The sequence below is a fragment of the Anneissia japonica genome, unplaced genomic scaffold (genome assembly GCF_011630105.1).
Source record: "Anneissia japonica isolate Jap-2015-1 unplaced genomic scaffold, ASM1163010v1 scaffold287754_len4335492_cov202, whole genome shotgun sequence".
Lineage (NCBI taxonomy): Eukaryota > Metazoa > Echinodermata > Crinoidea > Comatulida > Comatulidae > Anneissia > Anneissia japonica.
In genome coordinates, this window is record NW_022705543.1 from 123,861 (window position 1) to 140,267 (window position 16,407).

A 16,407-nucleotide genomic window follows, 5' to 3' on the forward strand; every position below is an offset into this window, starting at 1 on the left:
ATGGTATACAGATGAATTTCAGACTGTCTATATTTTAAAGATCTCGACAGAGACATAAAAACGTAAATGTATTGATGTTACACTTAACAAGGACAGATGCATGTATTGCTTACAAGCTCGTGTTCATCTAATGTACTCTTTTACACTGATGTGCTCAATATCCAGTCATCAGGGAAATTGCAATAGCAAAAACTGTATTATTCCTATTGCGGTTTGTGTTTATACTGTAATTTAAGGCTTGCATAATTCTCTTACGATTTATTAACGTGCTGAGTATTACTACGAGCATACTCGTATTACTATGTGACTGCACGCGCCACTACAACCATTCTTATAGATTAATGTATTTATAAAGCATTTATACTTTTTACAAAGCTTACTCATTAGTGCGGAAACAAATTAAATCCTACATATTGTTGTTTATTGTATGCCAACAGTTCTCAAACTATGGGTCTCAACACGAAATTGTGTTGTCAAATAAATTAGAAAGCGGTGCAACACAAGGATTAATTGTAAAATTTAATTTTATATCTGCTAAAATTTGCTGTAGTAAAAAGAGTGCATTTTAAGTGTCAATTAGAAATTTTACTTCACGTTTGTTTACCAGTTAATGACCGTTATTGAGTATCAATTCTCTGTTTTTTAATGTCTCAGAAAGTGCGGAAAATCACCAGGATGTTTGTCTGGGTTGTCGGCCAAAGGCTGTTGCAGATAAATGAAATTTCAAACACTTTTACCTAATCATTGTCTTTTAAACTTTTAAGCACTTATCCAAGGTTGATAATTAAAACTGAAAGGAGGCATAAAAATTCAGACATGGACTACATTTTAGTAATCACCTAATTAGGCTACATGCAAATAAGGCCAAATCAGACAGAGTTGGACAACACAGCTTGATGCAATTTCTTGTTGCGTCGGGCCTGCATGAGTTATCGTAGACTACTAAACATGTTTAATATTCTCACAATGACCTAACGACTGTCCCCAATGATAAATTGCGTCGAGCTGTGTTGTACAACGCTGTCCGAGTTGCCCTTAAACACAATCAATTACAACAATGGAGATTTTAGTTTAAATTTTCATCAGCAAGCAAAAGAGAGGAAGACAAGAATTATATGAAAAAAAAATGAATCTATACTTTTATAAATTCTATACTGAATTTATCTAGAAAAAAGTAATAAAATTCTTTGGTAAATCCAAACAGTTCACTCACCTGGACCACAATCTTTTAAACTGATATTATCAATTGCAATTATATCAGTTTTGGTCCCTCCTGTCCCTGCTCGAAAGATTACCTCAAAAGCGCCCTCTAGTTTGCCTATGTTCAACACATCACCTTGCCAACTGGAATAACAAAATAAGATTCGTTATTTTATTTTAAATGGTACAGTATATACATATTCTTTGGATCAAAAATGAGAGGGAAAGGATAAGCATAATTTGTCAAGCTAAATTTTAGAATACCTTAAAAATGCCTGAAATTGTAGCACTTTTTGGGAATAGTACCTCTAAGACTCCACAAAGGCTTCTCCCAGAGACTTTACCAGAAATTTTCACAATCCCTGTCGGACCACGGAAAAATTAGATGCCCGCTACGCGAATCCTGGCGGACTGCCACCTTCCAGGTCTTTTGAACCTAAAGTAAGTATGGGAAATACTGATGAATACAGTTGATAAAGATTTGATGGTAGGGGAGGGAGCACCAGAACAGTTCAAAGAACTAAGTACTGAACAATGGTACCTGGAGTGACCTACTTAATAGTATGTGTAGTAGATGACGTGAAGATGTGTCTTTTTTGCTGGTTTAAAGAGCTGGTGGTACACACTTAATGTGTCATGATAGAGTTACCTCTATTTTTTTATGTAATATATTATGTTCCCATAGTCAGGGTTGTATGTATACCATCTATTAATCGCCGATTTATGCAGCTCAACTAACCAAGTCAATCTACAACGCATGCCTCTAGGCATATGGTACATGTTCTTTGAGGAAGCAAAAACTGTAGCTTGAAAAAAGTGTCAAACAAGTCATAACAAATTAATAATATTTCACTCTTGCAACATTGAATATTTAATCAAGCCTAACATTAATAAACCAAGCTAGGATTGCCAACGGGCATGAGCCTTCTTATCAACAACTCCCCTACAGTGAGTATATATAATTAATTATGAAAATAGTTAATAAATTTGGAAATTTGAAAGCAGATGAAATTACCAACACACTGAAGTACACAAGTTATCAACTTCGATGGAATTGAATTTCGACTTCGTGGGTTTAACGACATGTCTTTAGCAGTGTTTGTACATTAAGGATTCTATGGTAATGTGTTATTCCGACAAAAAAGCCATTTAAGACGCACCTTAATTGCGGTTTAGAAGCGAGACAGTAGATGCAATAATCATGCTTGCTTTCAATTATAGTTATCTATGTCCATTTAATTTTCTTAATAGATTTTTAAGATCTCCCATGACGTGATAGGAAACTAAATCGATTTTGATTAAGACTAAATTTTTAAATATTTTGTTTCTATTAAAAGCAATCAAGGTTAAACCAGTTTATAACAAAATTTTGAGGCGTGAACATTTTTAGAACTCTGAATGCGCTATTCCGAAAATTTGTGACAACATTTTTGTGAGCCTAGATTTATCCTAACTTATGGTACTAAAATAAGTAAAAATCACATTGATGTCACATTCGATTAGTTATGTTGTGTAAACAAGAATTTATTTATTTATGAATGTGTTAAGAACTAGTGCAGTTCCTGTATATAAAGCAAGAAATATTTGCCTCTGTTTGATTCAAAATAACTATGTGTCCCAGTTTGGCACCACTACAACGAGTTTAAATCTTGGTTGGAATAATTTCCTTTACTATCGCAGATACATTTATTTTTAATATCTAAAATCATATTATGTTATATTATTATTTAATACAGTATATACACCTGGAGCAAACTTAACCTAAAAACCTAGTTAACAGACAATGATGGACAAGAAATGAAAGGTAGCATGCAAGGTATAGTCTTGCATTAAAGTTCAGGGCATTTATTGAAACCCACTTTCAATCATGGTATTTTCACTTAAGTCACATCACCAGAGGGCTATATTATTGCAATAAATCACACTTGAGTAATGCCAAATGCAAACCATAAACACTAATTAGGGCAATTGTTTTCAGGTAACAGACAAATTAATTTTAATTAGACTCACATTTTGAAAAACAGTATTACACTACTTTCACTCATCATTTTTTAATCTTATTCATTATTTACTTTATTAATCTTATTTATTTATCTTATTCATATTATTTATTTATCCTATTTATTTTAAATTATTATCATCTATTTATTTATCTATCTTATTTATATTATTTATTTATCCTATTTATTTACTTATTTTATAATCTATTCATATATTTTCTTATTTATTTATTTTATTACTTATTTTTATTACTTACTTATTTATTTTTATTACTTATTTATTCTGTTTTTACTGCAAAATATATTTGAGATTTAGACACTTCTCCTCACTACTTTCACCCTACCAACATCATTTATTAATCTTATTTATTTATTAATCTTATTTATTTATGAATCTTATGTATTTATTATATTTATATTACTTATTTATCTTATTTTTAATATTTATTTATTTATTTTCATTATTTAATTATTTATATTATTTAATTATTTATATTATTTATTTATTTTTATTATTTATTTATTTTTATTACTTACTTATTCATTTATTATTATTACGCTACTTACTTATTTATTCTCTTTTTACTCCAAAATATATCTGACTGAGAATGTAGATCATGTAAAAAAATTAACTGTTACTTAAGCATAATTGTGATTAAAGCCTTAGAATTAAAATTCAAAAAACTGGATTACTATAAACGACAATATTAACTGTGCAGAAAATGATAAACAATTATAAAATGACATGACCCATAAATGACAAAAAAAAAAATCGAAATAAAAGTGATCTAGGATCTATTTGTTTGGATGTAGCACTACAATTTACCATTTTTTACAGTATGAAACCCTGATTTAGTACAGTTGACTGTTGTCATGAAAATATGAATTGAACTCAGAGTCCTGGGATCTACTGTATAACCACAAACCTATGAACAAAATTATCTTCAATCCCGATGATGTTCAAATAAAGAACGAATATTGAATCACTACAGCATGGTTTCTCTTAGTATTTTTGGAGTCCGCATGATCTTATATTATCTATATAATCATTGGACCACTTGGTTTCTACAGATACAACCTCAGTGATATACTTTACCTCTGGTTTGCATCGATCCTTCTAATGCAATCGTCCTTAGATTAATTAATGCACGCCTAGATAGGTCTCTGCAATTACCTACTTCGAGCATTTGAATATCATTACTAAAAGAAAATTAGGTTTTGTCTATTGACATCTGTCATTATCCTATCCACATGGACAAAGTTCAGAATTATAGACAGAATACCAACAAATACCTTTTAAAAACTTTCAATTTAACTCCACAAAATTGAATCATTAACATCCTGTGGGCTTACAGCTGTATTATCAAGGGAATCTTTTAAAATAGAGATCTGTCACAACTACACGACTCACTGCCCGTCTAGGATCATTACACACGTTTACGAATTTAACCGACTCACCATAAATGCAATTTAGTTCTGCAGCAAAATGGAATCACACTTTACCAAAGATACATCCCAATTACTCTTTTGAAAATAATTATTGTTGCAGTAAGACCAGAACGAGACAAGGTTTTTATTTTATTCTTATCTAAATAAGAGCAAGGGCATATGATATTTATATATTTTATTCTAATCCAACAGAATGTAATTAGGTCAATTGCAAATCTAATCTAAGCTCTAGTATCACACTACAAGCTTTGTGACAAATTTGTTTGATTTTCTCTATATATGGGTATGTTGATATCACATCACTTCCAAATATGATCAAATCACAAGTTCTTCAGTAGTGGATTTAAGGGGGTGGGGGTATGTGCCACTGGGTTTTGCCACTGCCATCTTTTATTTTTTTAACAGTAGAGTTGAATAGCTCTGTGGTTAAGATGCTTGCCTTCTGATCCCCAGGTCCTGGGTTCAATTCCTATGATGGAAGGACTTTTTCTCACGACAAAAACAACTCCACTCGCTATGCCTCATAAAGAGACTTCACTGATAAAGTATCACATTATTTCATTTACTTAAAGAGGGCCCCTGAATATCAGCCTACCCTGTAGGATACGCTGGAAGGGTCACCCTCTATAAATATGGTAAAAAAAAAAAAAAAACAGAAAATACAAAATGGCATAGAAATACTAAATGTTGCAATATTTTGTAACAGCATATACTGAACCTGAGGTATACCCATTGGATTCTTATTTATCTGTATAATTACCTGTATACTACATCTAGGCCTATATAAAAATTTATTATGGTCATTTTACTGTTCACTCTCAGTACATCGATTTTAATCCTACTACTGTAAATAAGCTTCTATTTTTAGGTCGGTAGACTTCGTAAGCCTCTTCGACCCCAAATCATACAGTCATCGGAATAAAGCCCATCAAATTTTGTAATTACTCGTGTTTATAATAATTGCTCATCATCACTTTCTTTCATTAAGAAGTTGATAGTAGCCACAATGCTATCATAGACAATATAATCGCTGTCTAAAATAACTGTCAATTTATATCTTGCTGTTGATTAGACTGATTGATTCCACAGCTTGTCCGTGAGGCCGATAATGTTACACTTTTCAAGTCGCGTTTGAAGACACACCTCTTTTCTTCTGCTTTCTCTCTTTAATGCCCTCTTTGGTTTTTGGTTTATTTTTTAGTTGATGTTTCAGCGCATAGAGAAGTTTGATATGCGCTATATAAGTATAAAATAATAATAATAATAATAATGATATTCCCGATGAACTAGCAGATTGTGGGTATACTACTGCAGACCCGTAGCATGGGAGGGGGGGGGGTTAAGGGGTTTCGACGAACCGCCCAAAAACCGGAGAAGGTCCGCGTTTAAAAACAAAAAATTTATATTCGTAGATATATTTACAATGTTCTCCAGAGTATCGGAGATCATACAAGCCAAAGGGTCCACTCCACTGAAACAAACCTCCCACAAATTAAGTCACACTACGGGCCTGTACTGTAAGTACTTGACCACATATAAGGGTCATAAAAATGAACTACAACGAAATGGTTCTTATATAAATTGAACATTTATAAAATATGTTGATTGTTATTAAATATGTTTATTATTAAGAATTAAATATGTTCTTCATAATGCTTTTAACATTAACGCAATTTCAATTTTGGTAAATGTCTATCATTGATGACATTTTCTTAATCTAATAACTTTAAGAATTAAAATGTATTTTACAGTATATTGACGTATAACAGACACATTCAAAATTCAAGAATCTAATCTACTTGAATTGTTGAGGGCTATAAAAAAAAATGTTAAAAACCCACTAACAAACAAAATGCTCTATTAGAGGTTTCTTTCTTGTTGGACCAATTTAAAGCGCTAAAGTCGTCGCACTGGTGACGTCACAACCGCCAATCTGTAGGTTTCCTCCTTCAGTCAGATGAAATAGATCACCGATCACGACCGCAAAATCCAGGTAAGAGTAGGTTTTTATCACTTTGTTCGACAAAAAACCATTCATGAAAAAATACTCCTCATATATTTTCTAACCTTTAATTGGCTGTTAATAATTATGGATTTCAAAGTGGAAAGTCTGTGAGTGAAACTGCTTCAGTCTGTGTGTCATTTGCAGTTGATTGACTTATTTAATCCTTTTAAATAAGCGAATTAATGTGTTAATTAAATGTTTGATGATTTCCTAGATTTCACATTATTACTTTTAGAATCTTGTCGTGCATCAGACTTACGTGTCTCTGTAGTCTCCACCAGCCTTGGTCCAAACCGTATACTGAACTCCATTATATGCGATATCAACCCCTAAGGAATCAACATCCCTGCCGCTCATAAAATAATTGAAGTGCAACTGGCACCTGTAATTGCTGTCTCGGAATTCATGTGACAGGTCAGACACCGTCCCACTGGGCTCTTGTGATCCATTCACGTACATGTAAAAATCTGTATTGGCAGAGAAATTAACATTAGGACTCAATTGGAAAATGGGTTGAAGTATAATTCATCTTGTTAACAAGAACCCTGTGGGTGTATACATTCTACGCAAAAAATAAAAGCAAATTTGCAAATTGTGATAACTAATAGTTTGTATATATGTTGAAGCTTGCGATACACCACGTAACTACTTACGTAATGTACCGCCAGCTTCAACATATATATTATTTCTTCGCCATGCAAACCTTTAAGCAATAATAGTTTGTACGTATTGAATAATAATGAATAAATAATTTTAATCTTATATCTCTAAAGGGTACAATAATAAATAATTAATAATAATAATCAAAATAATAAAAACATAATTCATACCTAAGAAATCTCATCCTTTCCAAAAAAACAATAATAATAAAACAAATGATAAAAATTTTTAAAAACCCCCCAATAATATTTATCTTAATTTATTTATAAAAATTTGGTACACGACGTGGGGAGGCCAGATAGCCACATAGTCATCATGACTAGTGGCTAAGAATTAGCCTTCCCTTTAACTAAACTTAATCTAAAGATATACATCAAATAAAAAAAGTAAATAAAATGCATTTCAAAACAGTGAAGGGTTTAGCTCAAAATATTTATTACAATCATAATTACGCTAATGTTCAAACTTATCTATGGCTTAATTTCAGATTTTCATACACTTCTGATAATTAACTGCAGCTGTAGTACCCTCAAAAATCAAATTATATTAACCATCAATGTAATCAAATGACACAGGTGGAATAAAGTTTATTGTAGACGTGACATAATTTAATTGCATATATAATCCTGACTGGGATGTTTGGCAGATTGGAAAATAAAATAGTGGCTATGTATAAACGGAAATGAAAATGACCTTATCACAAATCAATGATGGGTTTTTGCAACACATTCAGTATGTTTGCATTATCAAAAAGTGCTGACATAAATGTGGCAAAGACAAGACAAACCAGTCACTCATTGCAAATTCCATTTCCGAGATAATTGATGGCCAAAGCATGCTGGAATTTCAATGTTAAAACAACAATTTTTTACGATTTGGTAATGGTTCTGCCTGAAAAATGCCCGAAATAAAATTTGACGGCGGATTTCTCAAAATATTGTTCCTAAAACAGCTATATCTTCTTCTTCCGTTAAAGTACAAACTTCATTAATTGAAGACTGGAGCACTTGGTATATGTTGTCTTTATATGTTGCTGGCTTTATACGTTTAAACTCCTGTAACTTCATAATGAAATGTGGTATTTAAATGATTCTTTTACCATTTTATTGCTCTCATTTTATGGTTTAACTCTACATTAATATCCAAAAATCGATTTTTGCAACGAGTGACTGGTTTGGCCTGTTTTTGCCACAAATGCAAATGTATATTTTAATTGGTTTTCTCTCTGCTGGCTTCGTGTTACAGTATGTCATTGACACCTTCTTTGTATGATGAATGTTATAATTTCGAATTGTATTTGTGTTGATGAATATATGTTATATTGAACTGAATTGAATTGACAATGAAGTTCTCGCAAACCTAGACAAAACACTTATGATACGGCTCCCCTACATCTGCTGATATTGATATAACAAAAATAAAATGTTATCTTTGGGCTGTTTATGCCCATTGCCATGATAAAATGAAAATTTCAGGAAAATTAATAACATTTTTCTTTATTGTTATGTCGCCACCGTGACCATGAAACCTACCAATAAAATTCTGAATTCTCACAATTAAAATAAATATAAAGCATATCAGGCCCCCTCAATTTTTTTTTTTTTTTGCAACATCACATTCTTTATACAACCAGGAGTGAGAACATAGGCTTTCAGTTGAAGGTACCTGCTACAGTAAGTAAAGGGGTCTGCAAACTTTAAATGGGGAGTGCTACTTAATTCCACTTAAGCACCCCCCCCCCAAAATAGTTTATCACCCATGCCCGCATGTCTTCTATGGTACTGAAGAAAACATTTTTTTTTTTTTTTTTTTTTTACATTTTTAATTGTTTATCATCTCAATCATATATTTTACCTTGAATATCAATGCACAAGCAAACACAACCCAATGGTGATATTGGAATTAGCAAAATAAAAAATAAAAAGCCTCCCTTTCTCGTCACTTTTCCAGCTTAGACAGGGTGATAAACTAATACCACATTTGTTTTTATTGGGCCTTAGATACATCACTGCAATGTTTAGGAATCATGTTATCGTCTTATTCTCATTCCGTTCTTTTTTTATAGATCAGGTATATATGTTTAGAACAACGAGCACCTCTCCAAAGTGTACACAACATTCTACCTTGTAATGTGAAGCCTCCACATTTTACTCAAAACAATTATTTTGCAATCAAGGGCTGACATTCACAACTTATCGAAGGAATCGCTAATTGCATTTATTGTTCAACTGAAGTACCATACAAAATCACATTAGTTCAACTCACATGAACTTAATCAAAAGAGACAGGTGAAGCTATTAGTTCTTTCTAGATGTGGCAAAATGTAATAGCATTTAAACAATATATAAACATATCAAATAAAGTTACATTATTTCATAAATTTATAAAAACTAATTCTTGACGTGGCGAATTCAGACTTAGATTACAATATAATAAAAATGCATATCTAAAATCAGTGGCAAATCCAGGAAATGTAAGAAAACTTATTTATGATTATGGAACTTCTAGTATGACCGGAAATGGAACTCCAGACTTAAATTTGTATATAATTTTCTTTTTTTCTTGATTTTTTTTTTATTTTGAAAAATTTAGGAGGCTCCGGCCTGTCCCCACCCCCACCTTGAATCTGCTATTGGTGATACTAAGTAAATTCTATATCAAATGTAAAAATGATGCATACAATTACATACCTTCATTTAATATTTCTATTGAGCCTATCTTCCATCCTATTGTTCCTTCACTTGTTGATGAAACCCATCCACATGGTGTTTCAAAACCACAATCAATACCTAAAAAAAAAGTCAGTTTGTAACCATGTAATCATGTTGTAATTAGGCTAATAACAACGAAAGGAATAAAAAAAAAAAGAAGCATTTTTGAGATTAAAATGCGTTGTCATTAAATTTATGAGCTTTCGTTGGCAGTTAATGGCTAAATTCAAAGGGAAGACAGTTTTATGCAGCATTTTCCTTTCAGGTTTTAAACCTTGTGATTTGAAGTTCTAACCACATGCTTACCATCTTCAGGCATTAATATACGGTACCTCAGCTTGTACTGTTGAAAGGCTGAAGTGTTTCTGCCCCAGGTGCAAGCATTTCATGGCTTATGAATAAAAATGATCTTAAAAACGTACAGTGGCATATCTAGAAGTCTTGAAATAGGGGTGTTGATAGAGGGGCGGTGCGAAGGTGAAATGGAGAGGGGGAGGGCGGGATGATCCATTCAGGGCGCTTACTCGCAAAATAAGGTGATTTTTAACTTTTTGCAAGTGATTTTTGGGGAGGGGGGACGAGTAATTTTTGGAGGGGAGCGCCCCACGCACCCCTTAGACACGCCACTGAAAACATATCATTGAGCAGAGCGGTTGGCCGAGAGGTATTAATTGTTCCTGCTTCTTGTGTTGAAGACCTCAGTTCAAACCCGGACAGCATTGGTTTTAATTGGAGCCTGATCGCTAGGTCCTCGAATAACCCTCAATTGAGATTTAGGCGAGTTAAAGACAATGTCTGTATCTGTGTGTGTCCAATATGTTGTAGTTAAGTTGGGTGGAACTGCACTGCGCGATTGCTGTGGGTCGCCGGGGAATCCATCCCGAATTTCCGATTTCCAATTGAAAGACGACTAATCAAGAATTATTATTATTATTACTATTATAAAAACATTATTATTAAAATCAGATCAACCTGGACATAAAAATGTCCGCACCTATCTGCAGATAGGTACCTATCTAGAATAGAGTTTCTAGAATACATTGCAAACCCAATCGAATATACTTTGAATGGGAACTTCAGACCACATTTATTCCCTCCGGTTTTCAATTTCTCCTGAAAAATATAGATGTTCCAACCATTCTGCAATAACTATGTACTCCACAATATACCACTTGTGTGAACCCCTATGCTGGGATTGTTAGGTAGTATATATATGAAACTAAAAATACACAATTTTATTGCAAATCCTACACTGTCACTTTCATTTCAGTTTTCATTCTCTCGAGTAAATCATGGAGGAAACTAATTCCTCCATTAGTAAATATAGATGTCTCGGGGGTGGATACAGGGGAGGAGAGGGTGCAGACGGTGCAATTGCACCCCTTCTAGTTGTATTAAGAAAAATAATTGTTGTATGGTATCGTTGATATGAATTACTGGTAAGATTTTTAAGGTATGAGAGTGATATTTCCAAGCACCTAGAGGTTCACATTCTAAAAATTTTCGCAACTTAGCACCAAGCATGGTGGGCCTGAGGTGGTGTGGACTCTCACGCAACCCTTTCCATCAAATCCTGCACCTGCCCCGGGGTCAAAACTAACTCCAGATGACTGAGCAACTTGGTGCTATAGCCACTAAAACAGACTCTCCCAACCCTATACCTTTGTCATACTACTGTACAAGTACAGGAAAAAACCCAGCCTCTAGGGATAACAATGCAGTTTCTATGTTGTTCAGACAGTGACAGATATTGATTGGGTTCATCTGTACTCAGATTAACGAGTGTAGTCTCATTAAAATTTATGGCCTCCTCGTAAGATATTTTCTATAAAATTGTGAGACAAATGAAATAGAAAGGTTACTAATTAGGCCTACCTAGGGCCTATGACCTAATAAACTTAAAAAAAATGTAATATAACACTTGTTTTATGTATCCCGCTGAATACTGAATCGATTGGTTGTGATTGAATTTATTCGATGCTCAACATGCATAAACAATATAAAAATGATTTAAGAACAAGAAAATTAATTAATGGGCATCAGGAACGCCCATTAGGAACAAAGGAACTTTTCATTTATTGATATGATTATCCCCAGTGCTACGCAACAAACATAGATGTGTATAAGAGACAGGGCCTGTCCCCCCCCCCCCCCTGAATCTGCTTGTATAAGAGACAGTATATATATATATGTATGTATAATATTAACAATGGGCGGATGAGCTCCTCGGAGTCATAGGCCAACCATTAATTAGTTAAAGGAATAGGAGTAGTTTAGTCTCATTGATTATTATTTTTATTTTATTTTATTGTTATTATTTTATTGTTATTTGCATTTTCTCAGTTGGCCTACATTATTTCTTTGTAAAGCGCATAGGGGCAATGTGCAATATGCGCTATATAAATATAACATTATTATTATTATTATTATTATTATTATTATTATTATTATTATTATTACAGACAATAAACTGCTACAATACTTTGACTTGTAGAAGACAGAAATTATTAGCGAAATTTTCGGCAACTTCTGTTACCTTCGTCAGCACTGGTGTTCAGTCATCCATTGTATAGACTTGTATATTCTGTTTTTCATAGATACTCAAGTGCTGCCAAAGGTAACAGAAGTTGCCGAAAATTGAAAATGAATAAGCAAACATAATTTAAATATATTTATATTAAATACATAACTAACATTATTGTTTGATCTACAGTGCAAGTACAATTAAAAATAATTGACGCATTAAATTTACTTTAGTATAAAATATTCCATTAAAACTATATATCATTTAATATGTGTGATGCATAATACAGACCCACTATAGCCAACTGGATAATTTATTTTCAAATGGTGTAGAACTAATGCATATATTCTATGACTGTTTTGAATAGAGCTAATTATCTACATATGCAATTGAAAATATATCATTAGTTTGTGAGGCAGAGACTGAGAGCTTGTTGCTTTAATGTTTTCCGAATCGAATTTCACGAGAATGCTGCATTCATTTAATTATCTAAGGGTGGAACTGGATGAGACAATGTGCTAATGGAAGGAAGAGAGCGTTATTAATTGGAGAAGTTGCTGCTTCCATAACAGTCTATGATTGGATGAAAACAAACCCAAATGACTCTTTTGAACTGTATTTTCTGCTTCTTTCTTCTGTTGTTCACGGTTTTTGTTTAAGCTTTAGACCTAAAAATACATGACAACTTGAATAAATTGTATACAGAGAGATCCAAAGAAATAACGATTAAAAATTAAATTAAATGCATTACAATGAATAATTGATTAATAAGCTATAAAAGACTAAATTAAATAACACTCAATATTTTAGATTTCATGAATAAGCACAACATTAAAAATTATCTGGAAGGGGAAAACTCGGGGATCGTCTTTACACGCAGCCCACCTTATATGCGAGAATAAAAGGTATTGATAATTTTGATCATGTGAAGAAAGGCCTTAGCCAGAGTTCATAACTTCAATGTAAAATGCATTTAAATGTCAATAACTGTCCCAATATTTCAGTAACAAATGTACAATATCTGCAGCAGAAGATGAGGTTTTTGCAAATTTAAAAATTTTAACTAATAAAAGAAGATTTAAATCGACAGCACAACTTCTTTTAAAGCTTTTTATTTATTTTTTATTATTTTACTGTCACGAAAGAGCAGAGAAATAAATATTTTTTGTATTGATTGTTAAATTGATTGATGAAAACAATTCTAATATTAGATTGAAATGCATGTACCATACATCTTTGAAGGATGTAGAAATATATTAAGGAATGAGTGGGTAGATATCCGAATACAATTTAACAATAACCAACACACATTCTGACGTCTTAATTATTATCCTTCCATCCGAAAAACAAGGTAGAGTACACAAATTTTCTCTTTATCTACTTCATTTCACTATTAACGAAGCACTTAGCGCAGACTCATTAATTAACCAAAATTCTCTCACAATACATGTTGTATAGACGCATGGATATTAACAGTTGATGAATGCGTAATTGTGGAAATTAGGATATGCTACATCAGTGGATGGATGGACCGATTGATTTAGTCGGTGTAATCACCAATGATAACCCACAAAAAAATCGGAAGAAGACATATTTCCAGTAGGGTCCTTCTGATGGTAATTGGTCAGTACACCGGGAGACAATCCCCTAGACTGAGTTAAGGTGCTCTCTACCAAATGACTAAGCTAAGTTGCTCTCTACAGAAAATAGATTTCTAAATAAATTAATATAACAAGAATAAAAAGAGAAATGCGTCCTGGAGGTAATTAAACCAGGCACTTCAATGAAAGGTCAACATCATTACCACAAGTAGTTTCATCTGTTGCATGCAAACAATCGTTGATAAAATTGCAGAGTTTATCGTTTGGTATACAACTTCCATCACCACATTGAAAATCATTTCTGGTACAATTGCCTGTGAAAAAAGAGAAGTATAAGAATAATAGTCATTTGTTTCAAAACATTCTGTAAAAAATATGCATCAAAACACCTAGACATATAAAAAGGATTTCTTATTAAATAATCAAGAATTGTATACAAACATTTATTACACAAATGTAGGCTGATTTAATATGCATAAAACCCCAAATATTTCTTTTTTTGTCCCTTATATTTCCAAAATCCTCAATACAACTTAACTTGTAAGATTCACCAACAGTGTCAAATTAGGAGTTCTCATTTTCAGGGTTGAGAATTTCCCTCCACCCAGATGACAAAAAATCTTGTATTGTATTTTTTCTAAAAACTTTGTGCAGTTTTGTACTTGCATCCTTATGTTGTAGACAGCCAAAATATGAATATATTTATTTATTACAAATAACGGCCCAACACAAAAGTGGGAACCTCTTGACAAAAATATAAAATATGTAACATGAGTATGGTATACCATGATTAAAATTTATAATACATTTGAAATCACTGTAAAAAATTAACAAAAATTAAACAAAATAAATATATTCATCTCATATCGTTTAAATCATTAAAATATGCTGTTATTAGTTTTGTAAACATTTTTTAATAATCATATAAGCTCCTCAGGCTGTCAGGAAGAGAGTTCCAGAGCCTCTCTGCTTTGACATAAATGGAATTTTGAAAAAGAGTTGTTCTAACAGGCACTCTATATAATTTAGTATCATCCCTGGTGTTAATGGCAAAAAGAATGGTCACGGCAACAGAAAATCTCCCCTGAAAATTGTGAAGCAAACAATGCTCTGGAAACTTCTCACCTAACTACAGGATAAAGGTGGTACATGTTTACTTGATCGATGTTGTTTGATCTATCCTTGTCTCTTATACACATCTAGATGTGTATAAGAGACAGGAATCACATGGCAATTCTAGCAGCTTTTATGACTATAACGCTAATGCAAACAATAAATCTATATGGTACTAGAGGAGTGTACTACCATGAAAAATTGATTTGTGCCAATTAACCACTTTACAGGGATGATGACATTAAATTTCTATTCCCCTATGTAGGCTACCATTTACATGGGAAGAGTTCAAATTAGGAGTATGCGAGGGTGATCGCTGTAAATGCTTTCTGTCAATTGACATCGCATAATCTAGCATTTGTCCCAATTATTTCTCTCATTGGCAGAGTGTGCATCGACTGTCTACTATGTTCTAAATGTTCCTCTGTATTTACAAGATTCAATGAACAGCCAATCATAGTAGTAACACTCAGGATGCTTACATTTGAATGTGCATAGCCTTAGAGAGTGGAGTTTATATTCAAGAAAAAATTCCTTGTCTTTCATAGAATTCTAAACCAGAGAGATTCAGTGGGAGTACCAGGGATAATAAAAGAGAGGGAAGGAATGAGGTCAGTTTGAGGGAGTGAAAAAAGATAATTTGATGTAAAGAGTCAACCAAGGACCACAGGCCAAGCAGAAAAAGGTTTAGAGGAGGTTTGCCTAGCAATGACTGGGGGTAGGGGCTATATTTTAATGAATAGTAACAATAATTTGTGTTATAATACTTTCCTTGGAGAGTTTCAATTGGATGGGGGAAACTTTGACCTGGGATTGGAAAATCCCCAAGATGCCATCCGATCCCATCCGCTATTGCACGGCCATTGGAGAAACTTGGATTAGACAGGAGGAAATCTTAACTAATAAGCTACAGTACCACTTCATTAAGGATTGTTTGTTATAAGCAGATAAGTTATTATTACTAATATTAATCCCTTTGACGTACAATACTTAGGCCGCAACACCCACATTCGGTCAGTGGCCAAGTCAAATCTGTGCATCCATGTTAATTAAAGGTTTTTCTCTTTGCACCTTGGGAATAACCAAAAAGAATAATTGAACCACAGGAGATTATTAAAAAGCAGATTGTTATACTGTATAATAA

General features: G+C 32.9%; 1 protein-coding gene across 1 annotated transcript in view; it reads right to left on the reverse strand.

Moving 5' to 3' along the window:
- The window catches only part of LOC117105685 (ALK tyrosine kinase receptor-like), a gene marked incomplete in the record, with an annotated part of 67,280 nt that overhangs the window by 25,028 nt on the left and 25,845 nt on the right, over positions 1 to 16,407 (reverse strand). Inside the window, 4 exon segments of the mRNA XM_033246911.1 lie at positions 1,214 to 1,344; positions 6,914 to 7,121; positions 10,005 to 10,103; positions 14,354 to 14,464. Of these exon segments, the coding sequence (XP_033102802.1) occupies positions 1,214 to 1,344; positions 6,914 to 7,121; positions 10,005 to 10,103; positions 14,354 to 14,464 (549 nt within the window).